Source organism: Polistes dominula, unplaced genomic scaffold (assembly GCF_049000335.1).
Source record: "Polistes dominula isolate Pdom_NZ unplaced genomic scaffold, Pdom_raw_medaka contig_23, whole genome shotgun sequence".
NCBI classification, from domain to species: domain Eukaryota; kingdom Metazoa; phylum Arthropoda; class Insecta; order Hymenoptera; family Vespidae; genus Polistes; species Polistes dominula.
Genome location: NW_028300963.1, coordinates 4461254 through 4486543, shown reverse-complemented (window position 1 = coordinate 4486543; position 25290 = coordinate 4461254). Strand labels below are relative to the sequence as shown.

Sequence of the window (25290 nt, the reverse complement as noted above, 5' to 3'; positions counted from 1 at the left end):
GTAAATACTCCATTAATAGTAAAGATTTAAATAGTGATTTTATAGTAAAGAAACAGAGTCATATCTCAGTATATTTTAATAATAATAAATACATTAAATAGATTTTTTTCTTTATTTGCTTTAACTTATTTAAAAAAAAATATATATATATATACATATACATAAAATATGAGTGAGAAAATGTTACCATTCTATGTATCTGGTTCAGTGGTTCGAGGTTTTGGTAGAGGCTCTAAAGCATTGGGTATTCCTACAGGTATATTACTATTTATATATTATACTTTTTACGTATAGTAATTATCGATAATATTATCATGTAAATAATGTAAAAAGAAAAAAACATATTGTCTTATCTAAATTGTATTACATATATATATTATTATTATTATTTTCTTTTTTACGAGTTACATTAAATTAAATAAATATATAGAAATTGAAATTCGAATGCAACCCTTTTAAAAAAATGTTCCTGTCCGGAAAATGTTAAATTATTTTTAATACGTAAAATATCTAACGATAACTATCTAATATTTGTGTTCAATTTTATCTTTTAACAGATTGTTATCTACGATAAGCTTTTATAATGTAATTACATTAACGTTATCTCTCTAATATAGCAAATATAAATTTGTAAAATTTGCTACTCTACACTAGCGACATATAGGTCAAAATTCAGCTTATTAATTATGTACTTTAGGCGGGTCAGTATCTATATATTAATTTTTGTATTTATCACTTGTAATAATATAATTATAAGGATGATATGTTTAAGCAATATTTATATATTTTTATTTATATAGAATCATATATAAAATTTGGCTGTAACTTTTAAAAGTGTATGCGACCGCCGATCGCGAAAGATATATATATATATATATATATATATATAGATATAGATATAGATATAGATATAGATCGTTCATTTTTAATAATCAGATCATTATTTTGCAGCAAATCTTCCAGAATCAGTTGTTGATTCGTTACCTGAGAATTTTAATACTGGCGTATATTACGGTTGGGTAGCTTTAAATGGAACGATATATAGAATGGTTGCAAGTGTTGGATGGAATCCATTTTATAAAAATGAGAAAAAAACATTTGTTAAGTAACAAACAATGTATATGTATATATTTACATAATATTTAATTTTCTATAATGAAATACATCTTATATGTATACTTATTAATTTAACTTAATAATATATTTTTTTGTTGTTGTCTGTTTGTAGGAAGTTCATATATTAGAAAAATTTACAAATGATTTTTATGGAGAGGAACTTAAGGTAATTGTTACCGGTTATATAAGACAAGAAAAAGATTTTACGTCAGCAGGTAAATTATTTTCTTATATATATATTTTTTGTGTATACTAAGAAATTATTGAAAAAATATAAGAATAAATTTGTTTTTAGACGAATTGATCAAAGAAATTAAAAATGATATTGCAATTGCTGAAAAAGAATTAGACAAACCAAATATGTTAAAATATAAATGTGATATTTTTTTAACAAAGTAACAAATTTTATTGGATTATAATAGTTTTTTTTTTTTTTAAATATTGATTGTAAAATAATGTAATTATGTACATCGAATTTTAGGGAAACATATTATCTTTAGATTTGATACAAATCTATTCAACAAAATTATTAAGTATTACATTGATTTAATAAACCAGTGTTCATAAATGTTTATACAAAATAAAGAGAACATTATTTACATTAGCATTTAACAAAAAAAGATGTATAAGATATGCAATATTTTGTTATTTAAATTATTACTATTTTAATTTGATCCTAATACATTCACTATTGCGAGGTATCGTGATTTTGTTCTATGGAAGATGAAAATGGAGCTGAAGGTGGGGGTGGAGGTGGAGGTGGATATGAAGGTGGAAATAGATATGGAGATGGGGTTGCAAATGGTAACCTCATTGAAGTTGCATATGGAGCTTGTTGCGATTGAAAGTGTAAATTTGCACGTGGAAACCTCATTCTAGAAGGTGAAAATGGATTATGTCCATTATAAGGAGTTGATGATGAATTAAATTGAAATCTCGGAAACATTCCAAAAGGAAGCCGAGGATTTGGTGGTATTGAAGTATTATTTGTATCGTTAGTTTGTAAATTATTTGAATATGGCATATATCCGTAAAATTGGTCATTGAAATAGTTGAAATTTGCACATGGTGGTCTCTGTGATGGATTATATGAATTAGAAGGAGATTGACTGTCATTATATCTAACTTGAGATTTTCTTCTTTGAAAGTTTTTCTTCGTATTTCTATTCCAAGGATGATTAGTCTTAAAACCAAATGCTAAAGAAAACAAAAACTAGTCTTAGTAATAGTATTTACAAGAAATTGAACATTTAACTTACTTGAATTGCGTGCTTGTTTATTCGGAACAGTACTATTCTCCGAATTAATCGTCTCTGTAGTTTTCTTTTTCATTTCATAATATCTCATTTCTTCTTCATCATCAGAGAAATCTGGGACCTCGTCTTCTTCAATGTCCTCAGCATCATTACCTCTTTGACTAAATATATTTAATATTATTACGTAAATTATATTTAATAAACAGTTTAGTAACGTGAATGTAATAGAACAATTTCATAATTAAAACTTACGTGAATAATTCGGATAAAAATACATATTTTGTGTATGACGAGTCTGGACAATAATAAACTTCCATTCCAACACTAATTCCATTTTCTTGCATATGCTCTAAACTATTAAATCGTACAGCATAATGTGGATCTGTAACTGGACCAAATACATCTTCTATTCTTCCCAATGCTTTTCTTCCTTTATCTACAAAAAGGACTGTATCTAAATTAAGAGTTCGTCTATTATCACTTGTAGGATGTATAATTACTGTTGATTCTACTATCCAGGAAATCTAAAATTAAATTCAATTTTAATTCAAATTTAATTTAATTAATAAATAATAAATAATTAATTAATAAAAATTATTATTTATTTTTCATTAGAAAAAGAAAATCGCTAAGAATTGGTATTTTACTTACTCTTCCAATGGATACGCACGAGTTTTCAGGTACTGATATTTGTAGATCTTGTATTAAAGGTAAATTTAATTCACTGTCTTTTTTCTTTTCATAACATGTTTTATTATGTTTTATTTTATTTCTACAAAAAGAATATACATACATACATATATTTAATCATTTATAGGAATGAAAATATATAAAAATAAATACTCTACTTACTTGTTTTCTGAAATATTATTATCTTCATCTGATTCACTGCTACTGCTAGAATCGCTTTCACTGGTGACACTTCTTTCACTATCACTGCTGTCGCTATCACTATCACTGCTATCACTATCGCTATCTTTACTAGAAGACTGTTCACCGGTCACACGATATGCATTTGTATTTGCATACTCTAAAACTTCTTCACTTTTATTTAAATCCAAACTCTCTTTTGTATCGAGGCATTTGTTATCTTCAGTATCTACATCAGAATCGTACTCTTGTGCAATTATAGAAAGAGATGTTATTTTTTCTTCCTTTGTTTCCATGATTATTGTTTTTTATACAGTTATATGTTCATAGTTCAGTAGCACGTGTTCATACAGATACAAATGATTAGTATTCGGAATAGTATACGGAAGTAATGAATGTGTAGGGATCCTATAGGAGGGATGCGCCATGTACATTGCTGGGGGACCGGAACTTGATTTTGCGCGCGAATGATTCAAACATTGAAATAATTATGAAATAATGAATTGCATCAAATACAGAAAAAAATGAACTATATTTAATGATAATTAAAAATGTATATTAAAATAGAATAGGTTACACGAAAAAATTATTATAAATTCAATAAGAAAGACTTAATTATGTATGATTTGATAAAAGGCATTACAGTATTTTGAAATTTCAAAACAATTTGTAGGAATTTATACAATTTTGATAAATATAATTATTTACTATACATATTATATTATTAATAATAATAATAATAATAATAATAATAATAATAATAATAATAATAATAATAAGACAAATATATAAAACAATTAAAAAATAGATTTATTTTAACATATTTTTATTTCTCAATGTGGTACATGGTCATAGTTTTACTCGAACTGAGATTTGTTTGCTTAAAATTTTGTAAATTTTTGCGATTATACCTACGCGATGGTATAAGGTATTTACGGTCTTGCGTAGTTCTTGTTGAATTTTTGCAGTAATTAAGAATACACTGTCGAACCATGATTATTCATCACAAACAATTAGTTTGTAAACAAAAGATAAGTTATAGGTTAGGTTTGTACATTTATACTTGTAACTATTAAATGAGTAAATTAAACTTACACTTATAAAAAACTACTAAAAAAAACAAAATAATTAAACATAAATATCACAATAAAAACTATAAGTATTCCAAACTTAAACTAACCACAGCCGTTAATACATACTAAAGATAAACATGGCTGCGCGTTGGATCGGAAGTGGTCCCCCAAAATTTTCAGCCAATGGCACATGAGCTGAATATGTATGGCGCATCCTTCCTACAGGATCCCTAGAATGAGAGCAGTACGCGTATGATAATTTGAGGCCCTGTACGATCCACAATTCGTGGTGTTTGATCCATTTGGAATTTCGAAAACTTGATGACCTTATGATAGGGTTTTGAATTTGATGACTAAAAAAAAAAACACATTTTGAAAATCTCGTCCGAGAAATTGTCGGATTTCAAATTTTCCCGGGGCGTACGATAATTTTCCGGCTAAAGAGAACTAAAGTCTCAGAGATCACTGGTCATATAAAAAAAAATAAAAGATAACATTAAAATTAATATAAATGACAGAATATTTACAATGCTTCGAAATACTTAAGGACATTTTGAAAAAGTGTTAAGAATTATTATATGCGATTTACTGTTACTTCGTATGAAAAGCTTTGTTTTTTAAGTTAATCCCAGTCAAAGTTCTGTAAATAAATATGCACATTTATTTGTAATAAAAAAAAAAAAAAAATGGAAAGTCGAAATTTTGACAACAATAAGAACCAGAAACTTGAAACACAATATTATGTTGCTAAGAACAATTCTACTCTTACACGTGTAAGGGCAATGTCAGGACATGTATCAGAGCATTGCGATGTAAATGTAAGTACTTTACGTCTGGGAATGCTGGTTAAATGCCTGGAAGATTTAAAGGATGGAGCGCTCAGAATTTCTATCATCGATGTATCAGGATCAAATATTTGGTTTGACACCGAATGGCGCTGTCTAAAAACCGATCTCATTCCTATTCCACAAGAAATATGGGAATTTCTTATTGCGGTTTCAGTACCACAAGAGAGAGTTCGCCTGGCCAGTAATATATTGCTTTGTGGAGTATTGGAGAATCTATGCATAAATGATAAAGTATGGTATCATCCTAATTACAAGCTTAGAGACCGCAAGGAATTAGCTATTATTAAGTATATTGGTCCAGTATCTCAGCTTGGTCAAGGAATTTATTTTGGTCTTGATATACCGGTAAATTTATCCTAAACAACAATTGCAAATGCATATGGATATCTCTAATCTTTCTAATAATATATTTATAAATATAGACATGTTTTTAATAAATGATTTTAGGACAGTCAAAAAATATCTAAAACATCTATACTATGTCAAGAATATTTTGAGTCTATGCATCCAAAAACATTTGCAACATTGAACGAAATTTCTGTTTACAAAGCGGATCTTCCAATTAGAAATACAGATCAAAGTATATTATCGCGTAAATCATTTTTACGAGTCGTAGAAAATTGAATGATATCTTTATATAGATTCTTTTTTTCATTACAGTTTTAATACCAGAACCAATTGCGCACAATGCCCCTACTAATGATAAAAAAAATTTACTTTGGATCCAAGTTTTTTAGCTCTGTTAGAAACGTTTACACCTGACAGTAGCAACAATAATAACAATAATTGCAACACTACATCTTTACCAGATGAACATCACTATGCCATGAGATCATTAATTCCACAAACTACAGATAACAAATTAGGTAATGTTAACAATAATAGAAATGTTTTATTTATTATTTATTTATTATTCGATGAGGGAATAATTCTTACCTGGTTTGATTTTCCCTATATACTAAAGAGTTAATAATAGTTAACTGAGGTGTTTAAAAATAGCTCTAGAGTTAGTCTATTCTGAATATACCGGCAAGTGTGTAACATGTTGTGAATATAATCTAAGTTTAATCAAATAATGGCTACTTTTCAAAATATTCCAACTTTTGTATTAAATTATAAATGGAGCAGTGACATAGAATCAAGTGCATATAGTGAATTAGAAGAAAGTTATGATCATGTAGACAAATTTAATCATTGTAAGAAAAAATAATTGTACAAAATATATTCAATATTGAAAAATAATAATATTACTAATGATGGTATTCTATTATAGGTAATATGTCAGAGGAAAATGGAAATAAGAATTCTAAACGAGATAAGCCTTCGGACTTAATAGTGGGTTCAAATGTCAAAGTACTTTTAGGTTCAGATGTAAGAAATGGAACTCTTCGTTGGGTTGGAACACCACCTGGTACAAATACTAGTAAATTAATGGCAGCAGTTGAATTGGTAAATAATAATCATAATAATGTCTTCATTCAATTTCTCAATAATAAATAAGATTTAGTTTATGATCTAATAACAATTGGAAGCTATCTAATTCATTCATTCTTTCTCCATTCACTCATATATGCTAATAACTCTTTTAAATGTCTCTTATATAACTGGATATATATTCTGTCCTGTTGTAATCTTTATCCTGTCCTTTATATGTCTAAAATTTTATATGTAATTGATATAAAAACAAATTATTATTACTTTAGGATGATGTACATCCATCGGGTACAGATGGTACTTACAATGAAACAAGATATTTTCAATGTCAACCTTATAGAGCTGTTTTCACGGATATTGAGCAATGCTTTCCATATGAATCTGGACTAGTAAGTATTGCATGAAATAAAAATAATATTACACTTTGAATCCCCCTTATATTTATAAATGCAATTTTAATTAATAGATAAAACTTTCTGATGATCGATTTTCTTCTATGAATACTAACAATTTTGGAAACATGGAAAGTGTAATTATAGGAATGGTTCGACCTATTTCAGTAAAAGGAAATTTAGAGAGTATTTGTGGAAAATTTCGAGGAATACAAGGTCATCATAATTCATGTTATTTGGATGCTACCCTTTTCAGTATGTTTGCTTTCACTAGTGTATTTGACAATCTGTTATTCAGGTAATTTAACACATGTATTATCACATTATTATTTTAAAGAAAGTAACATAAATAAAAAATGTTTTATTATTTTTATTAAACGTAGACCGCCGAATGAAAAAGATTGTCCCGAGTATGAAGAAGTTCAGAAAGTATTACGCGAAGAAATTGTTAATCCACTTAGAAAAAATATATTTGTAAGTGCAGATCGTGTTATGAAATTACGAACGTTGCTTGAAAGGTTGTCTTCTGTGTCTGGTCTTACAAGCGAAGAAAAAGGTTCTTATTATTTTGATTGTTTTTATAAATTACTATTGAAACAATACTAATACGAAATATTATTTTCTACAGATCCAGAAGAATTTTTAACATCATTGGTAGCACAAATCCTAAATGCTGAACCATTTCTCAAATTAAGTTCTGGACAAGATGCGTATCATTATCAACTTTTTGTTGAAAAGGATGATCATCTAAGTTTACCAACAGTACAACAACTATTAGAACAAAGTTTTCTCACGAGTAATATCAGATTGAAGGAAGTTCCTTCTTGTCTTATTATACAAATGCCAAGATTTGGGAAATCTTTTAAAATGTACCAAAAAATTCAACCAACTCTCTTACTCGATGTGACGGATATAATTGAAGATTGTTAAGTATTGTCCATTATTAACAGAATAATTATTGTTGTAAGTATATATTGATAATATTGATTAATAATAGTATATTTTTATTTACAGCTCCTAGACAATGCACAGTATGTGGCAAATTGGCTGAATTCGAATGCAAAGAATGTTATGGAGAATGCGGAGTAGGACTTGAAAGCATTGCTTTTTGTGTAGAATGTTTAAAAACGGTAATTTTAATTATATTTCATAATATAATTTCATTTTAATATCATGATACGTGTTGCTAATTATGGCATTATCTTTTAGGTACATCGTCATGAACATAGAACAAATCATGAGCCTAAAAAACTTAGCGTACCAGTAGAATTTGCTATTCTACAAGAGCATTGTCCTGTACCACGTTTATATTTAGAACTTTCAGCAGTTGTTTGTATTGAAACATCGCACTACGTTTCGTTTGTTAAATGTGGTTCTGGTTCGGAAGCACCATGGTGCTTTTTTGATTCTATGGCAGATAGAAAAGGTATTATTTAACATTATTTATATATTTTATTTAATAACTAATTGTTATTATAAATATTTATTTTTAGGTGAACAAGATGGGTATAATATACCAGAGATGGTACCATGCCCGGATTTTCCTTACTGGCTAAGCGAAGACGGTGGCAATTGTTTAATGAAATTAACAGACGATCGTAATTTACCGGAATATGCAAAACGACTTTTGTGTGACGCATATATGTGCATGTATCAATCACCAGATGTTATGATGTACAAATAATTTCAAAGTCTTTTTTTCTGCTACTGAAAAAGTGTAGAAAACAGCTTTCATGCCAGCAATGAATCCGCGAACATAATTCTAAATTAATTTTAATGAACAAGGTTTCGTTTCAAAAATAAAGGCTCAAATAAGGTGATGGCTTCTCAAAATTTAAAAAGAAAATCTTAATTTTCTGTGAAAACATCGCTCCATAATATATTAGTAAATTATTTATTATTTCTTTTTAAAAAAACGTAGAGCGTTTTTAATTTTAATGAGTTATTGATTATATTTGCGCACATAGTACAATTATTTTTATATATCTTATATATCAATTGCTTTTTTTATCATTGCAAGTCATTAAAGATTAAAAAATAATCTAAATATTCTTGCAAATAAATTTCAATATTTTTCAATTCTGTAAAAATATTTATTATTTGGTGTAAATTACTCTATTTTATATGAAGAGATAGTATTGCATATAAATTGTAAATTGCAGTCATTATTATCGTAAAATATAACATGATAGTGCAAACAAATTTAACTAATGTAAGAGAAATTTTATTTTTAATTATTTCAATTTTTAAAGTGCAATTTATATTATGTGATATACATATTAATGTACATTTGATTGTACTCGATGTTTCTAATGAAAAAAAATGTAGATTGTTTCGATTATTATTTGATTAAACAGGTGATTACAAATTTAGATTAAAGTTAGCAATCTTCTTGGCTAAACGGAATTAGTTCTCAAGTTAATTGAATAAAAAATTTTTAATTTATATATATATATATATATATATATATATAATTTGTTACATTATATCTCTTGTTTAAGTTACAAAAATTTTTTGTATTACTACTTTACGGCGTTTTTAACAAATATGTTAATTTATTTATTACAATAATTACTAGAAATAAATATATTTACAATAAGGCATTTATTTTGTCATGTAAACTTATTTCAATTGTATTCTCGGAAATTGTACGCAGTCTTCAATCCACTTAGCTACAGTGAGCAAACGTTTTTCATGCAATGGTGGTGCCATTAATTGTAATGACAATGGTAATCCCTTTTTAGATAATTTAATTGGTACACTAACTGCTGGAATTCCGGCCATATTTGCTGATTGCGTACAATAATCCTGAATTAAGCATTGTGTTTGATTATCCAGTAATATAAATTCATCATAGATAGGAGCATCCGTTAAGGTAGTAGGTGTAAGTAACAAATCAATATTATTATCCCAAGCATTATCAAAATCCTGAGCAATTAATCTACGTAATTTCATTGCTTTTACATAATACTGTTCATAGTTTTCTTCCAATAAAAAGAAGTTTCCAGTGAATATACGACTTTTAACAACATCGTTAAAACCTGCAGATCTTGATTTAGTGTATAATTCAGTTACCGAATCATTTTCATCAGCACGATAACCATATCGAGTACCATCATAACGTGCCATATTACTTGCCACATTACAACAATTTAATACTGAATAACATACTATAGAATAATCTGTATGTGGCAAAGAAACTGGAATAACTTTAGCGCCTGCTTTTTCCATTAGAGATGCGATTTCATCCCAACATTTCTGTATTTCTACACTTATGCCATCAACTTTATATTCTTTTGGTATACCAACACGTAAATTACTAATATCAATTTTATCTGGTATCGAGAAAGGCTCGTAATCTTTTTTTATAGTAGTAGAATCTGCATCATCATGTCCTGCTATATTATTTAAAACCAAAACAGCATCTTCTACATACCTGGTAAGAATACCAGGCACATCCATTGAATTTACCAAAGGTATGAGACCATTTCTTGAAACTAATCCATAAGTTGGTTTTAATCCAATAAGACCGCAGTAAGAAGCAGGATTACGAGTAGAACCACCAGTATCAGATCCTATCGCTGCATAACAACTGTGAGTAGCTACTGCTACTGCAGAACCACCACTACTACCACCTAAAGAAATATCTACTGTTTAATCCTGTCAATTAATAGAATTAATTAATATTAAGGTATATACCTGCTATATGCCACTTGTCGTTGTTAGTATGAACTTGTTGTTTTATCTCTGTACCATCCTCGTATACGTAATATTTAGATAATATTTCAGAACCCCATAGATTTATCGTTGGTCCATAATATGAATCAATAGTTCCTGAGCCCATAGCAAATTGATCCAAATTAGTTTTGCCAACTAAGACTGCACCCGCATTTCTGAGAGACTGATAAACGGTAGCATTATACTCAGGAACAAAATTTTGTAACATAAAAGATGCACAAGTCGTTGGCACTGCTTTGGTACAATAATTATCTTTAATTGCAATAGGAACACCATCGAGATCACTTAAAATGCAATTTTCCTTTTGTCTAGTATCTGCATCCTGAGATTGTTCTTTTGCTAAGTTTTTGGTTACTGTGATATAAGCATTGAGTGGTTTAATTATTGATGTAAGATCGACAGAAGCTTTGCAAATTTCTGATGGTCGTACATTGCCAGCATTTAATTTCTGTCTTATACATTTTATCGACGAGGATAATAAATTGTTCATTATTTTATGAGGTTAGGTTCAAAACACTCTCACATTGCACGTGCTATGTACCGGTTATATCGTAGTATGTATTTAGAAATAGAAACAGATTAGAGTAATTGGTAAGTCATAATAATCACTTTTACACACATACAATACTTTTTTTTAATTACTTATATTAGTAATTATAATTCTTCGATTACTTGAAAAAATCCGTAACAACATTATTACAAATATAAGTGTATAACCTCACGCATTAACAATTTTTTTTTTTATACTTCATTCATTCTAGATTGTAAATAACGATATTAACTTAATCAATATTATCTTAATAAAGATATTAATAATATAAACATTGTATAAATAAAACTTTTAATAAATAAAAATAATATTTATGAACTTTCAGTGTAAATAAATCAAAAACATATTAATTAATTATAATGATATCAATGCAGACCATGCTGCACAATACGCATTACTGTTGTATTTGATTTTGTTCCACAAATAAGATATTGATATTGTTTATAATGAAATGGAACAATGGTTTGTAAACCATCTATTTGATGTACAAACTTTCTTTGGAATTTCTGGAAATAATAATTAAAATATTTGTACGTATACGATATATATTGAAATAATAAAATAATGTTTATTGCTTACCCCAACAAACATATATTCATAAACATAAAATTGCCCATCTTCTGTGGTTACTATAACGTAACCATCACTATTTCCAGACTCTAAATAACGAAGAATATAAATTAAATTAATTACAAAACTTATACTTTAATTAAAGTTGATATAATAATCAAAAAATTACCACCAATGTAGAAACTCTGAATCCCATTGATAGACGAGTCATAAAAGAAACTTTGATAATAATAAAAATTATCAAATTTATAATTGTAATAATAAATATTTAAAGCATTTGTATCGATATCATTAAACATAATGAAATAATCATCATCGTTTACTAAACTTTTTACACTATTACTTTTACCTGGAAATCTTCTTAACGAAACAAACTAAAAAATAGTAATAATAATAAATTTATATGAAATTTAAAATCAAATGATATTGTTATCACAAATGCGCATACCTTTGAAGTAATAGAATCTAATTTATAAATTAATGAACCCATCTTCGTATTTCCATCGCAAGCTATAACAATGTATATTTCTTTATTTATTTGTAAAATTTCAAGAGCTGTTGCACCATTTGTTGGAATTTCTTGATGTAAAGTTAAACTCTCGTTTTCAAAATTTAATTTATAAATGAACGAGTTGGTATTATGTGTCCTTATTATAGGATCGTAATAAATTGCCATAATTATATATACTTCATCTACAAAATAATTAATCAATTAATTACATACACATGTGTGTATATTAGTATATTTTTTATTTTAAAAAATATACCATTATAAGTAAACGGTTTAGAATCTTTAAGAAAACCCTTGACTTCAACATCCGAATATCTTTCCTTGATGAGATTAGTTGTTCCAAGTTTTTTATTATACATCCATGAAATTGTAGTAAATTCTTGATCCGTCTCTTCTCGAGTACAATGAGAATTGTAAGAAACACTGCTCGTAATAACAGCAATACCAAAACGATTGTTCGGTTCGTGCCAATTTTGTATAATGGAAGTATTGTTCCATCTCCAAACATGACAATCATTTTCCGTTAATTCAGCAACGTATTGTACTGGACACGAACAATTTTCTGGTAATCCACAAAAATGACTATTTTGTTCGCCATACATATTTAATTTTAAAATCGAATTAAATTTAACTACTTCGATCTTTTTAATAGCAGGTACTTCGATCTTCAAATTTTCTTCTTTTTCCAAATATGCAAATACACTTGGTAAAGATCTAATAATGGAAGCTTCTTTTAGAATAGCATTTTCGATAAACGTTTTATTTTCTTTCAACAAAAATATGCTACGATTTTGTAGATTGTCCAAATTATTCGTTAAATCACTCATGTTTACTCCGTTTACTAATCCAGAAACTATTATTTTCTTTGGGACATCCAACTGTGATTGAAAAATCTAAAAAAAGAATAATACAATTTAATAAAAGTATCTAGTATTATTTGATCTGTATTAAACTTACGAGATTTCCGGCGATGATCACGTTTTCATCGTTCAAAACACTGTTATAAAACTCTTCGTTTAAATTGATACCATTTATCAATGGAACATAGACATTTTTATTCACTGTTATATCGTTCACATAAGTTTTTCTACCAGAAATAATTTGAGTCGTTTTTAATGAATTCAAAACAACATCGGAAATATTGATACCATTGATGTAATTTACCACAGCATTTCCTAAACATTATGAATAAAAATAAGATGACATTCTAATTTAATAATAATATAATATAATAATATAATATATCTATACCAGTTGCTTCAACTCGGCCTTGAAATTGTATATCAGAAGTTATAACGTGATCTTTGCTAAGTGTTACACGATTTTCTACAAATTCGTTGAAGTTAACATTGTCAATTGTTTCCAAAAAAATATCTCCCATAACAACAAGTTTTTTCATATGGGTATTATTTGGTAATATTTGATTAGAAAGAACCAAATCGGTAATTGGTGTATCGTGAAGAGTACCATTGTAGATGAGATTATCTATGATAACTTCGTTTAAAAAATCGATCGATCCTGTTACAACATTTTCTTCGTATTTGTTAACAATTGATGCATTTAAATCAACGATATTTATTCCATTAATCGTTTCTATATAGATCACGTTTTGTGCCTTCAATGTATTAGTCGTTAAATTATTATGGAAAATTTTTTGTCCACTCAAAACAATTGTCTCCGAATTTTCGAGTACAGTATCATCTACAATCCTTCTAATCTCATCTTCATCTTCAATGTCTCCCGTAAAATATGAGATGTGCAAATCTTTAGTGAAAGTTATATTACCCTGAATTTCTTGTGGTATGTCTTTCCTGAGCGCTTTTTCAAATAAATATGATAATGATTCAGAGGATTGATTAGAATGTTCCCATGTAATATGTCCATTAATGTATAAATTTGATATGTTTGTAGAAGTTAAATTAATAGAACTCTGGTACAACTGATAATATATGAAAACAAATTTAGAAATGATTTTTTAAAAATAATTTAGATTATTTTATTACCTGTTCAATATCATAGCCATTCAAACTTTTTGTATTGATATCATTATCAATAAAAAGATTGGTGAATGTTACGTTTCCTTCAAAAGTAAGAGGTTCATCTATCCACATCAATTTTGAAGCGTTTATCCCGTTAACATAATTAGCTTCTACATTATCTGCACGAATCGTGTTAAAGGTGAATTCTCCAGGTATCTTTTGCGAACCTGTCTTCGAAAAAATATTCGAAAGAAGTGTATCAACTTTGAAACCTTCTAAAAATTCCATCGTTATGTTTTGTACAATTAATTGTTTCATGATTCCTGTCGATACTGAAATATTGTTTAAAGCTATTTTCTTCAAATACAATTCAATTGGATAATCGCCGATAGTAATCACGTTCAAATCCTCGCTTAATACAAGATCATCATCGATAATTATTTCTTCTGTTATATCAGCAATCGTTGCATTTTGTAATTCGATCAAATGCGAGATATTTTTTCCATCAAAAGTTTCTATCACGATTTCTTTAGCACGAAATTTCGATGTTTTGATCAATCCTTTTTCATTTAAATTTATTGGTATTTTTAAATAAGGAGAAACTGCTCGATCATTGAGACGATCGAGATTGAATTTACGTACGATCGCACGTTTTACTGAAATTTCTGGAAGATTAATATTCTCGGACAAATTCAGATGTCCAGAATTATTCAAAATTACATCGATGGATATATTGTTATAATTATTAGTTATTAAATGATGTGATTGTAATTTTCCGACATGTAGATCACCACGAATTACAATACGATCTTGATGAACATCAATGCTATTTAATTGTGTTTCGTTTTCGTGAAAGACATCGTTGATGTGTAGATTTTTAAAATGGAGATTCGTGAAAATCGATGGAATTTTTTCTACTGTGGTATATAAAAATTCTTTCTCGGTAAAACCATTTAAATATTTAGTTTCTAATCGATCTATTGTTACACCATAATCAAATGAGATGTCATTTTCAATCGTTTGATCCGTTGATTTTGTCCACATTTTATGAAATATTTCTCTTGGTTTTACTTTTAGATTTCCCATAATTAATTTTCCATTTTCTTCAAAATCAAATCTTTTCACTACAACGTCACCAATTATTTTCACGTTATCATAAATTTGAGAAGGTGGAATAAACGACATTTCTGCGTGCGAATTCATAGTGAACATTTCTATTACTTCCATTTTATCTAATATCACTTCACCTGTAAATAAAAATTCTCTCGTTAATATACAAATCCAACAACTTTATATTAGTTTAGATATAAATAATAACAATATACCATCAATAACATTTTCACGTGATTTCATAGCAAATTCGGATATAGGGATACCATTAATAAATTCTGTATGAAGCGAATCAACTTCAAGGGTTTTTATAAAAGATTCTGGAAAATGTTGATCGAATGCTTTTGTCATCAAACACGAGGATGGTAATTCGTTGTACATTTTTGTTTTCAAATTTTTCACTTCGAAATAATCATATTTGATGTTACCTAAATTAATAAAACTCTTTAATAAATAATTAATTAATAGAAAAAAAAAGATAAGTTATACCTGTAATCGTTTGATTTCCACCAATAACGAAAAGTTGATCGATCAATTGATCCATATCAATATCATTAATCTTATTTACTTTCAAATTAGGTATAGAAATATTGGAATAAATAAATGCTCCATTATTAGGTAATTGTCTCATCCTATCACTCTCTTTAATTAATATCTTTTCGTCCTTGTTTTCAATCGTAGCCCAATCTATGATGACGTAATGGAATCAACATCAGTTCTTAAAAAACTTGAATATCTTTCAGGAGAGATTCAAAAGAGGAATACTCACATTGATTAGGAATTCCGCAAAGAGAATTCACTTGGAGATCATGAACGATGATATTTTGAGCGCGTAAAATCGATGAAAATTGTTGATCACCTTTTAAAGATATAAGATCTTTAGATTGTATGCTAACATTATTTAATTTATCAATGGATATCGTATCGATAATCAATTCTTTGAAAAATGCATCACCAATGATATCGATCGTGCCATTTATATTATTTGTATTATTTGCTTTTAACATATTTAATGATTTTTTGGATAAATTGTTAATCTTCAATTCAAGATTATCCAAATTTTGTCGAAGCTCGGATGGAGTCAGCACTTCTTCTTCGACGAATAAATTAATTTGTTCTATGACACCGGATTTCAAAACGATACTCGGCAATTCGATTACATCCCAAACATTCGAATTATTTTTAGACGAAGATTGTTTTACAAAGAATGATTCGAATTTGTTAATGATCATCAATCTGTTTTGTAATAATCTAACGACTTCTGATAAACATTCTCGTAATGTGTCTGTTATTGTTAGTTTATTTCCTATAAAAAAAAATTAAATTTTTACAATTAAAAATGGAAATTGAAAAATTACAATTAAATTGGAAAATTTAATTAATTCACCATGAGAGGTTTTATTTTTTATATCTACATCCCAAATCTCAATAAAGTACAATCCTTCGCGACTCATTGTAGTCATTATTAAAGTTACATTCTCGTCACGTAATAATGTCTGCATATCCACTATTTTATGTTTATTATTTATCTTTTGAACACTTACAGAAGCATAATTGGCTATACTGTATACTTTAAATAATTCCGCAACGTCCTAGAATATTTAAAAAAAATCTATGAAAAAGTTACTAATCAATGTTTAAAAATATTCATAAAAATTGATATATTTGCATTTACATCGTGGGCAACAATAAAATAAGTGCCATCTTGTAAATATATTGTTTGCATAGAATAATGTGCTTTAATTTCAGGAATATTGATCCATTCTAATAATTCTGTACCTAAAAACATAATCGAATAAATTTGAATTATTTTATAAACAAATTAGAAAATATTATACAGAGATTTCTAATAGATTTTTAATACTAACCGTCCCACCAATAAACATTACTTCCATTTATTTCATTAGTTATTAAAACGAATTGATCATTATTATAAGAATAATGATGAACGGAAATTGGTTTATTTGTAGGTAAAAATTGTATTATTTTGATATCGTTTTCTTTAAATTCGTAAACAGTAGATGCGATATTAGAATCGGATTTAGAATTTTGCGCAAATATTATAATGATCGATTGTTTAGATTTAAACGTAACAACTGATACAGCTGAAGGAGTAAATATTTTCTCGTAGATGTCCATGTAAGTGCCAGCCCAATCATAAATACTGTTTTAAATTATTAATTAATATTAAATCGTTGGTAAAAAATGTGAATTTAATTTATGAGATAGATCCAATATTCTTAAGTGTTTAATAAATTTTCCTAGAAATTTTTGGACAGTCCTTTACAATACTTACACGCTTACATTGTCAATTAATATTAAATAAAGTCGATTAGCTTTAGTAAAGAAGTGAGCATCGATTAATTCTAAATATTGAATATGTTGCCTATGAGTTAAATTTGTAATATCGTTTCCCGTGTACAAACTGCACCAACCGACGTTGTAACAAAGAAAAAGATAAAGAGTTGTTTTCCATTTAATTGCCTAAAAAATAAACGATTAATTATTATTTCGAACAACAACAAAATATTGTAATAAAAAATGTTTACATAATAAACGTACTCTAATAAATTTGATAAAATAGGCCTGACCAATGGTACTATTTTCTTTTAATTTGAAATCCTTGTAAGATGGAGAAACGTTTATAGAAATATCCAAACTTCCATTACGATAGGAGAATAAAATTTGATTAAACGTATTTATCGTTAATGGTTGTTCCGTACCCCATATCGTATCCCATGATTTCGTCCAACTCACATTATAATTGTTAACAAAAACTATAATTATATCAATTTTCTATATATTAGCAATTCTTTATTTTAATTAGTTATCATTTTTATGAGTTTTTACCAGTTTGTGAAGCTTGAATATGACTTCTGGCGATGTTAACTTTAGCCTCAGTTAATTTTTCATTCAAATATTTGTCTAGTTTTATGTTTAAACATTGTCCTCTTGAAACGATCGATCCATAAATTAATGCAAATAACTAATATGAAACAAATTTGTTATAAAGATAAAATAATTATTTACAGATTTTATATGTGACTTTTAATTTGTATTAATTACTTACAAGATAATTTAATGTTTCCATAGTTTAGAAGAAAATATTGCGAAATAGACTTTTAGACTATCGTTACGTTAACGATTGACTAAATTTCAAAGATGTTAAATTCTATAACTTACTTATAGATATAGTTTACAAACATGCTTATGACATATTTGAAAAAAAAAATAGTACAGAAGTAATCTCAACATCTGATGATAATATGTAGAAATCAAATATTAATTTATATTTGTTTATATTTGTTTATATTTATACGTAAATGTGCGTATAATATAAAAAAATAATCTCTAATAAATAAGAGATATTGATTTATTAAATATTCCATTACTTTTCTAATCATTGATAAATCTTTGAAAAATACAATGGCTTACAATTATTTGTATAACTGAAATACTTGAAATTAGATAAAAATAATTGAAACGCTGGCGAGGAACTAATAATACGTGTTTTTTCTTTTTCTCTTGACCAGATGTTCGTTATTTTTAATTTATTAATATTAATTATTTCATCATTGTTATTGTCTACGATGTCATTTTTTTGATTTAAATATTCTACCGATAAAGTAGAATTCGACGAATGTTTAGTCGATAAAGTAGTGCAGATATTTAATATACTAATATCATATCTTTGAGTAAATAAAGTTGATTGAAAATATAATGACTGACTTAAATTAATATAATAAATTAATTTAGATATATGTTCTAATTGAAAAATGTCTAATTCATTGCACGAATATTCAATCGTCTGTTGATTATGTGCATTGTTGTTGTTATTGTTAAATTCTTCTTTATGCTTTTCTAAATTTTGATGAATAATTTTTGATTCACTTTTCTTTTCTTCAAAAACATATGTTAAAGTATCCGACGATGATTTATTTATTGAAAACCATTCTTGATGTGGTTGAGTATTCAACCATCCATCATTATTTTCATAATGACTTTTTATTGATTCTTGATGTAAGATAGTAGAATTGATATTAAATGATGATAGCATATAATTAAAAGGACATGCTGATACTTGTATACCAGTATTTTTTAATGTCTTATTATTGGAATTAAAATGAAGTTCTTTCTTGTTGTTTTGTCTACAATATACATACATATAATCATTTATATATATTTGTACTTTTTATATATTAAATATATATATATCAATTAAAATTTTACTAACTTGTTTATAAATTTGTTTGATTTTCTCTTGATGTATTCTTCAATACATATGGTAAATAAAATAAACCAAATGGATATAGAAATGATGACAAACGTTGTTAATATTCTTGATTTTCTTATTGTACCTGATGATTCATAATCTTGTTCAATAAAATGTGAACTATTCATTATTGTCTTGTTCTTTTCATTTAAAATTTCTTGTATAATTGTTGTTGTTGGAAGTATCTCATCTTTATCAAAAAAAAAAAAATCACAATAAACTTGTTAAAATATTACTTGAATAATAAATTGATGAAGTTAATGAAATCATATTTTTCTTTACCTGTAGAAAGTATCAATTCGTTATTATAATACAGGTCATTTGTGCAAAGTGCCACCCACAGTCCTATACCACAAAAAAGTAGTATGCGCCATCGTATATATATTAATATTCTTTTTGACATGTCTAAATATTTATTTACACATATTTCAAAATCGTATATATTTGCAATTTGATATTTTCAATAGACTATTTTCTTAAACGATACAGAAATTACATGATTTTGGTTTTACATATTAAAAATGTATTTTCTTTACATTCAATTTAGTTGAGAAATATTAATTGTAAAAATTACTTTCTCTTTTTGATAGATGATGTTATTTTTGAAAGGTTGAAAGTTAAAAAAAAAAGTGACATTCTATCTGTGATAAGAATAAACAAGAGATTTCCACATTTAATCCTGAATTAGTCAGGCAATTAATAAACTCAAGCATCAAATCAAAATTTTGAATACATTTAAATTAATGAAGAAACTTGGAATGCGGAAGTCTCTTCTTGTAACGCGTTTAACTGAACTTAATCAACAGCTTGTGACAATTGCCGAATTACAAAAAATGGAAGAAGAATACGACAAAAATCTTGTCCTACATTCTAAGGTATATAATATTTAAATATAAGGTATAGAGTATCTAATTCATTAACATTAATAATAATAATCTGTTTAAGATTTGCGATTGTCCACACCATATGTTATCTATTGAAGAAAATAAGAAAAAAATACCATGTAATGTTAACACTTGCAAAACTCGGAGAAGATGTACTTGCCTTTGTCAATGCAATAAAATAAATAAATGTAAGTCGTTTTTTATTTATACAAATATAAATAATTATTTACTTTTATTTATTACATTATCAGTATATAATGAAACATTAGTACATAAAAAGATGGTATATTCTAATTAATAAATTACTTATTATTATTATTATATCCTCTTCTTTCTCTTGCAAATCACCAGCTTATAAAAATGTTGAAAAAGTTAAAGATAATTCACATAGACAAACAAACGATAATGGTACCACAAAGGAAGATGCATATACCGAAGAAATTGGTAAATTAATTAAATAATATCATTTAATTAAATAAAATATTAAATATAACATTCTTAGTATTTAATTAAATGATTTCTTTCCTAGGACAGGTACTCGACACAAGATTAGAAAATGTACAAAATTTGGAAAAAATAAATTCTTACGTACAAGATAATATTGACAATGCAATTGATCATAAGATAAACAACGTAGTAAATACTTCGTTAGAAATTCCGGTACAAGACAATGATAAAAGTAAAGAATCAGAAGAGATTATAACATTAGCGGATAATAATCAAAACAAAACAAATACCTTGAGTAAAAGAAGCTTGGAAAGAATTCAAAAAGTTGTCATATTTATAATAATAATATAAAATAAACGTTCTAATCTATGATTTCAGTTAAAAGACTATTTATATAATCCAGGTTGATTTATCAGGATTTGTCTAACGAAAAGAAACAAAAGAGAGATTTGGAAGACAAGTTGCAAAGTGCCAAAGAACATTTAATTAAGTTGAAGGAAGATAGCGAACAGGAAATTTCTAACTTGAAAGATGCATTAAAAAAAGCAGAGGAAGAACTCGTGTTAGCCAAAAATGAAACTAACACTGCTACAGCAGAGAAAGACAAATTGTTAGAAGCTATGTCAATATTGAAAGTAAGTGAATCAAATTTGCAAGATAAAGGATTACAAATTTATTTTTATAGAAGGAAATGAATAATGTCATTGACAAGAATGCATCTTTGTGCTGCGAATGCCAGAATTTAAAATTTAAATTGCGGACAGCTTCTGAATGCGAGATGAGAACGTAATACATGAAATTAATATACTGCGAGATTACAATTTAATTATATTGCTTTAGATAATATATATTTTTCATTTTCAAGTTGCACAGTCGTTCAAGATGAGGTAAACGGTATAAAAAATATATTTAAACAAAAAGAACAGATTCTTCAAGCAGAAATAATTGAACTGAAAGGATTGATTGCAGAACTCACAAATGTTACAAAAATACAAGAAAGAAGAATATGCGAATTAACTAATATTTGTAAAAAACAACAATGCAGCTTACGTAACAAAAGTAAAACGATTATTGAAAAGGTTAATATATTATTCTACTTCTACACAGTTTACAAATAAATTCTATAGAAAATTAGGTTAGGTAACTATGTTTTCAGGAATCGAAACTATCTGATATGCAATCACTACTGAAGTCATATAGTTACAAATGCACCGGAATGCAAAATAATATCGAAAATTTAGAATCTACCTTAAATAAGGAATCGGTCACATGCAATAATTTAAAAGAGGAATTAGAACGTTTTAAGGACGATTATAATTGTATGTTAAATATTAAAACTAAAATTATAGAAGAACAAGATGAAACAATAAAAAAGCAGAAACGTGTAAGCACATATTTTTGATTAACGTGGTACTTCGTCTAGCGCGCGTAATTTTGAACACATCGTATTAATTTTAATTGAATTATTTTAACTAAAATTTATATTTTAAAATATTTTTCTCTTAGCTATTACAAAATAGTGAAATTATGGCTCAACAAGCTGCATCTGAATTTGAAGAAATTAGAAACGAATTAGTTCATGAAAAAGAAACATGCGAATCTTTAAGAATTGCATTAATTACTGCGGAAGCACAATTAAATGAAAAATATAACATTGAGTGCAAGAACTGTCCAAATTTAATAGCAGAACTACATTTGTTAGAAGAACAAAAGCAAAAAGCATTAATTGCAGCAAAAGAAGCTTTACAGAAACTATATGCTTCTATACGACATTATCAAAGACAATTGGTTTTTGAAAGACAACAGTGTAAATTTCTAGTATTAAAACTGAAAGAAAAGGAAGAAGAAGTTGAATACATCATGAGAGAATTTGCTTACAGAAAGAAAACAACTGTGCGCAAATCAAATGACTTTTTATCCTAAAAAATGCGGCTGTAAAAATAAGATTAGTAACAAGTTTTGTTTCACCTTATTCAATTTGTAAAAAAAGTAAATTAATGTATTCACTCCTTAAAGTACAGTCGTGTATCATTGCTTTTAACTATTAACTTTATTTATTATAACTAAATCTTCTTAATATCACTTTTTACAAATATTCTACATATGAATTTTTTAAAATTCAAACTCTATATTAATCATCTAAATGTCAATTTAGATATTTTAACTTTCAATTCGAGTAGTAAAAGATAAATATTTTTTTTATACCACGATATATTATAGTCAAAGTGTAGTCTCCAATTTTTGTCAAGGAAATATTTATAAAAAACAGACATGTCGTCCGCTGTTAATGATGTTTTACCTTGTGCCTTCAATGTTTCTTGAAATTTACTGCGTTCCTGAAGTTTAAAATATGCTAACAAAAAATCTTATCGACTTTTTTAATATTAATTATACTTACTTGTATGAAACTCTTGTTGTGTTTAGTCCAAAATGTTTGATTCCATAGCTGAATATTCTCTCTTGCTTCTCTGTATTCTTTTTCCAACTTAGATTCATTGAAGGGTTTTTAAAAAGGATTGGTCTTAAGTGCGAAATAGGATCCGGATTTCCAATTTGATCAAAATTTATTTCATTTTGTGCCTTAGGTTTTGATATCTTCTGATATAAAAGAAATTAGTTATATGATTAATTAAATCTATTACATTGTGTTATGTAAACAAGCAAAGTATTTTTAATGCTTACTGTACAAAAAGAACAAATTGTTTTGACTGGATATTTTATCAATAACAAATTAGATTTGGTATTCATTTTTCATATTATCTAAGCTTGAATATTTGAATTTCATAATCTGTGTAGAAATTTACTAAAAACGTATTAACACGTGAGATCGTTCATTATATCTACAAGATCGTTCATTGACATAGGCTAAAAATGGCGATTTTTATTTAGGATCAGAAATTAAAATTCATTTGTATAAACTGTTTTATATAATTTTAAAAAAATATATTTAAAAATATTAAATATTAATACTTACACCAATATCAAAGAAATATCTATGTGACGTAATTTTTTTATACTAACTTACTGTTTTCATTACGTAGTATTTTTGACTAATGTTGTTGCATAGTTTTAAAATCTAACACGCGGGCTTTTGAAATTATTCGTTCGTCCTTTGTTGATAGTTCATGAAGGTTGTTAATCTGTTAAGTAATGTATAAAATTACAAGGTAATAATTAACGTTATAATTATTTATACAGAAAGAAAATAAATATAAGTGTTAAAGTAATATTTTCAATTAAAACAATTAAATTCTAATTCAATCTTAATTCATTAGACATTCAAAAAATTATAAAAAGCATACTACATCTAAGTTCTGCAAAGCAAAAAAGATTATAAATAGAAGAAAAGAATGTTGGATGAATTTGTTTACCAAATATTCGCAACCAGTAATAAAAAATATGAATTTTTCTCTAAAGATTTCGTGTGATATTAAAATTTATCAAGATAATTATTATTTTACATATTGTAGATATTAAATAAAACGATAATAAATATCAAAACAATGGCAGAAGAAAGTAATACCGATGGTTTACAACTCAATATGAAAAATAAAACTAAAAGTGCATCTAAGGAACGTGAACATATTGTTTTGAATCCTAAATATTTAATTAGTCATTCATTCAAACCTAAAAGCCCTAACTGGTTTGATTTATGTGAAAAAATTGAAAGTGAGAGTAAGTATATAAGTTTGCAAAATACTTTTAATATATTTTTTAATAATAAAATGTTACTTTATTAGATGAAATGTATGTGAATATAAGATCTGAGAACAAAAAGAACAAAAACGATTCAGAATTTCAACAAGATAACAATTCTAAACAGTTAGAAATTATGTGTTATATAGTTTATGTTTGATGTCATAAGAAGGAAAATATAAAAATTAAAATATTTTTCATTTAATTTTAGAATATTATGGAGTATTGGTAGTTCTGGTATATCATGTATAGATTTGAAATCAAACAAGGTTATGGATACTACTAAACTATGGAAAGATACTACATCCGAGAATAGCGCAAAATTATTGGACTATAATAATTCTACAGTAAAGAATATTGCACACCAAGCACATAAACAATTAGTTTTTCAAACACAAGAATTTGATTTCGATTCTGATTATAATTCTGAATAAAAAAGTAATAAATAGTAAAAATATTATACATTAGTAATATCTACGATTGTTTACATTAAAAAATGAAAAAAGTGATTTTAGTTTTATTAATAAATAAGTGTTAATAATA

General features: G+C 26.7%; 9 protein-coding genes across 10 annotated transcripts; 4 read left to right on the top strand and 5 right to left on the bottom strand.

Moving 5' to 3' along the window:
- The first annotated feature begins 6 nt into the window (after positions 1-6).
- Positions 7-1555, top strand: Rfk (Riboflavin kinase). The gene is made up of 4 exons (XM_015319581.2): positions 7-256; positions 952-1100; positions 1229-1331; positions 1412-1555. Exons 1-4 carry the CDS (start codon positions 169-171, stop codon positions 1513-1515), a joined length of 444 nt encoding a protein of 147 aa, XP_015175067.2. The 5' UTR covers positions 7-168; the 3' UTR covers positions 1516-1555.
- A 237-nt stretch (positions 1556-1792) lies between these two features.
- LOC107065592 (uncharacterized) lies at positions 1793-10560 on the bottom strand. 2 transcript variants are annotated; one of them, XM_089172742.1, is made up of 7 exons: positions 10426-10560; positions 4442-4545; positions 3225-3526; positions 3024-3144; positions 2625-2896; positions 2376-2533; positions 1793-2313 (listed from the first exon to the last, which is right to left on the bottom strand). In XM_089172742.1, the coding sequence occupies exons 2-7, from the start codon at positions 4505-4507 to the stop codon at positions 1805-1807; spliced, it is 1428 nt and encodes a 475-aa protein (XP_089028868.1). In that variant the 5' UTR covers positions 4508-4545; positions 10426-10560; the 3' UTR covers positions 1793-1804. The 2 variants fall into 2 exon arrangements, with proteins under 2 accessions (XP_089028868.1, XP_015174924.2); XM_015319438.2 differs by lacking the exons at positions 4442-4545; positions 10426-10560 and having other exon boundaries at positions 3225-3689.
- CYLD (ubiquitin carboxyl-terminal hydrolase CYLD) lies at positions 5002-9592 on the top strand. Its single transcript, XM_015319570.2, is given in 12 exon segments — positions 5002-5508; positions 5611-5743; positions 5824-5865; positions 5868-6029; positions 6437-6612; positions 6867-6986; positions 7064-7287; positions 7373-7545; positions 7618-7914; positions 8004-8119; positions 8199-8415; positions 8483-9592. Coding segments are annotated over 12 exon segments (2358 nt in total). The 3' UTR covers positions 8674-9592.
- Positions 9445-11223, bottom strand: GatA (glutamyl-tRNA(Gln) amidotransferase subunit A, mitochondrial). The gene is made up of 2 exons (XM_015319575.2): positions 10689-11223; positions 9445-10624 (listed from the first exon to the last, which is right to left on the bottom strand). Exons 1-2 carry the CDS (start codon positions 11215-11217, stop codon positions 9612-9614), a joined length of 1542 nt encoding a protein of 513 aa, XP_015175061.1. The 5' UTR covers positions 11218-11223; the 3' UTR covers positions 9445-9611.
- Positions 11224-11633: 410 nt separating this feature from the next.
- LOC107065669 (uncharacterized) lies at positions 11634-18678 on the bottom strand. The gene is made up of 18 exons (XM_015319569.2): positions 18518-18678; positions 18298-18433; positions 18010-18224; positions 17744-17931; positions 17316-17611; positions 17123-17226; positions 16835-17039; positions 16217-16753; positions 15937-16134; positions 15663-15875; positions 14362-15584; positions 13610-14297; positions 13316-13533; positions 12615-13251; positions 12296-12540; positions 12017-12221; positions 11857-11936; positions 11634-11783 (listed from the first exon to the last, which is right to left on the bottom strand). The coding sequence occupies exons 1-18, from the start codon at positions 18536-18538 to the stop codon at positions 11643-11645; spliced, it is 5550 nt and encodes a 1849-aa protein (XP_015175055.2). The 5' UTR covers positions 18539-18678; the 3' UTR covers positions 11634-11642.
- A 128-nt stretch (positions 18679-18806) lies between these two features.
- Positions 18807-20134, bottom strand: LOC149032536 (uncharacterized). Its single transcript, XM_089172743.1, has 3 exons — positions 20003-20134; positions 19682-19910; positions 18807-19595 (listed from the first exon to the last, which is right to left on the bottom strand). Exons 1-3 carry the CDS (start codon positions 20121-20123, stop codon positions 18848-18850), a joined length of 1098 nt encoding a protein of 365 aa, XP_089028869.1. The 5' UTR covers positions 20124-20134; the 3' UTR covers positions 18807-18847.
- A 329-nt stretch (positions 20135-20463) lies between these two features.
- On the top strand, positions 20464-22980 carry LOC107065764 (uncharacterized). The gene is made up of 9 exons (XM_089172766.1): positions 20464-20595; positions 20666-20898; positions 20996-21048; positions 21134-21251; positions 21455-21686; positions 21737-21837; positions 21917-22130; positions 22208-22435; positions 22558-22980. The coding sequence occupies exons 1-9, from the start codon at positions 20464-20466 to the stop codon at positions 22972-22974; spliced, it is 1728 nt and encodes a 575-aa protein (XP_089028892.1). The 3' UTR covers positions 22975-22980.
- A 102-nt stretch (positions 22981-23082) lies between these two features.
- Coa8 (Cytochrome c oxidase assembly factor 8) lies at positions 23083-24192 on the bottom strand. Its single transcript, XM_089172748.1, is given in 4 exon segments — positions 23083-23387; positions 23450-23559; positions 23562-23646; positions 24077-24192. Coding segments are annotated over 4 exon segments (405 nt in total). The 5' UTR covers positions 24086-24192; the 3' UTR covers positions 23083-23186.
- On the top strand, positions 24128-25290 carry LOC107065763 (uncharacterized). Its single transcript, XM_015319737.2, has 5 exons — positions 24128-24218; positions 24327-24438; positions 24522-24726; positions 24792-24873; positions 24959-25290. Exons 1-5 carry the CDS (start codon positions 24202-24204, stop codon positions 25179-25181), a joined length of 639 nt encoding a protein of 212 aa, XP_015175223.2. The 5' UTR covers positions 24128-24201; the 3' UTR covers positions 25182-25290.

Excerpts from the sequence above, each read along its gene's own strand:
- Rfk (XM_015319581.2), top strand. The coding sequence starts at position 169 with ATGAGTGAGAAAATGTTACCATTCTATGTATCTGGTTCAGTGGTTCGA. Across the intron at positions 1,101-1,228 it reads AAAATGAGAAAAAAACATTT|GAAGTTCATATATTAGAAAA; the intron begins GTTAAGTAACAA and ends GTCTGTTTGTAG. Across the intron at positions 1,332-1,411 it reads AAAAGATTTTACGTCAGCAG|ACGAATTGATCAAAGAAATT; the intron begins GTAAATTATTTT and ends ATTTGTTTTTAG.
- LOC107065592 (XM_089172742.1), bottom strand. The coding sequence starts at position 4,507 with ATGTGCCATTGGCTGAAAATTTTGGGGGACCACTTCCGATCCAACGCG. Across the intron at positions 2,897-3,023 it reads CGTGCGTATCCATTGGAAGA|ATTTCCTGGATAGTAGAATC; the intron begins GTAAGTAAAATA and ends ATTTAATTTTAG. Across the intron at positions 2,314-2,375 it reads TAAACAAGCACGCAATTCAA|CATTTGGTTTTAAGACTAAT; the intron begins GTAAGTTAAATG and ends TGTTTTCTTTAG.
- GatA (XM_015319575.2), bottom strand. The coding sequence starts at position 11,217 with ATGAACAATTTATTATCCTCGTCGATAAAATGTATAAGACAGAAATTA. Across the intron at positions 10,625-10,688 it reads CGACAAGTGGCATATAGCAG|GTGGTAGTAGTGGTGGTTCT; the intron begins GTATATACCTTA and ends ATATTTCTTTAG.
- LOC107065669 (XM_015319569.2), bottom strand. The coding sequence starts at position 18,538 with ATGGAAACATTAAATTATCTT. Across the intron at positions 17,040-17,122 it reads ATTTTATTGTTGCCCACGAT|GACGTTGCGGAATTATTTAA; the intron begins GTAAATGCAAAT and ends TAAATATTCTAG. Across the intron at positions 13,534-13,609 it reads AGGCCGAGTTGAAGCAACTG|GAAATGCTGTGGTAAATTAC; the intron begins GTATAGATATAT and ends CATAATGTTTAG.
- LOC149032536 (XM_089172743.1), bottom strand. The coding sequence starts at position 20,123 with ATGTCAAAAAGAATATTAATATATATACGATGGCGCATACTACTTTTT. Across the intron at positions 19,911-20,002 it reads CGAATTGATACTTTCTACAG|ATGAGATACTTCCAACAACA; the intron begins GTAAAGAAAAAT and ends TTTTTGATAAAG. Across the intron at positions 19,596-19,681 it reads TCAAACAAATTTATAAACAA|ACAAAACAACAAGAAAGAAC; the intron begins GTTAGTAAAATT and ends TGTATATTGTAG.
- LOC107065764 (XM_089172766.1), top strand. The coding sequence starts at position 20,464 with ATGAAGAAACTTGGAATGCGGAAGTCTCTTCTTGTAACGCGTTTAACT. Across the intron at positions 20,596-20,665 it reads ATCTTGTCCTACATTCTAAG|ATTTGCGATTGTCCACACCA; the intron begins GTATATAATATT and ends AATCTGTTTAAG. Across the intron at positions 22,131-22,207 it reads GTAAAACGATTATTGAAAAG|GAATCGAAACTATCTGATAT; the intron begins GTTAATATATTA and ends CTATGTTTTCAG.
- LOC107065763 (XM_015319737.2), top strand. Across the intron at positions 24,727-24,791 it reads TGAAAAAATTGAAAGTGAGA|ATGAAATGTATGTGAATATA; the intron begins GTAAGTATATAA and ends TTACTTTATTAG. Across the intron at positions 24,874-24,958 it reads CAAGATAACAATTCTAAACA|AATATTATGGAGTATTGGTA; the intron begins GTTAGAAATTAT and ends ATTTAATTTTAG.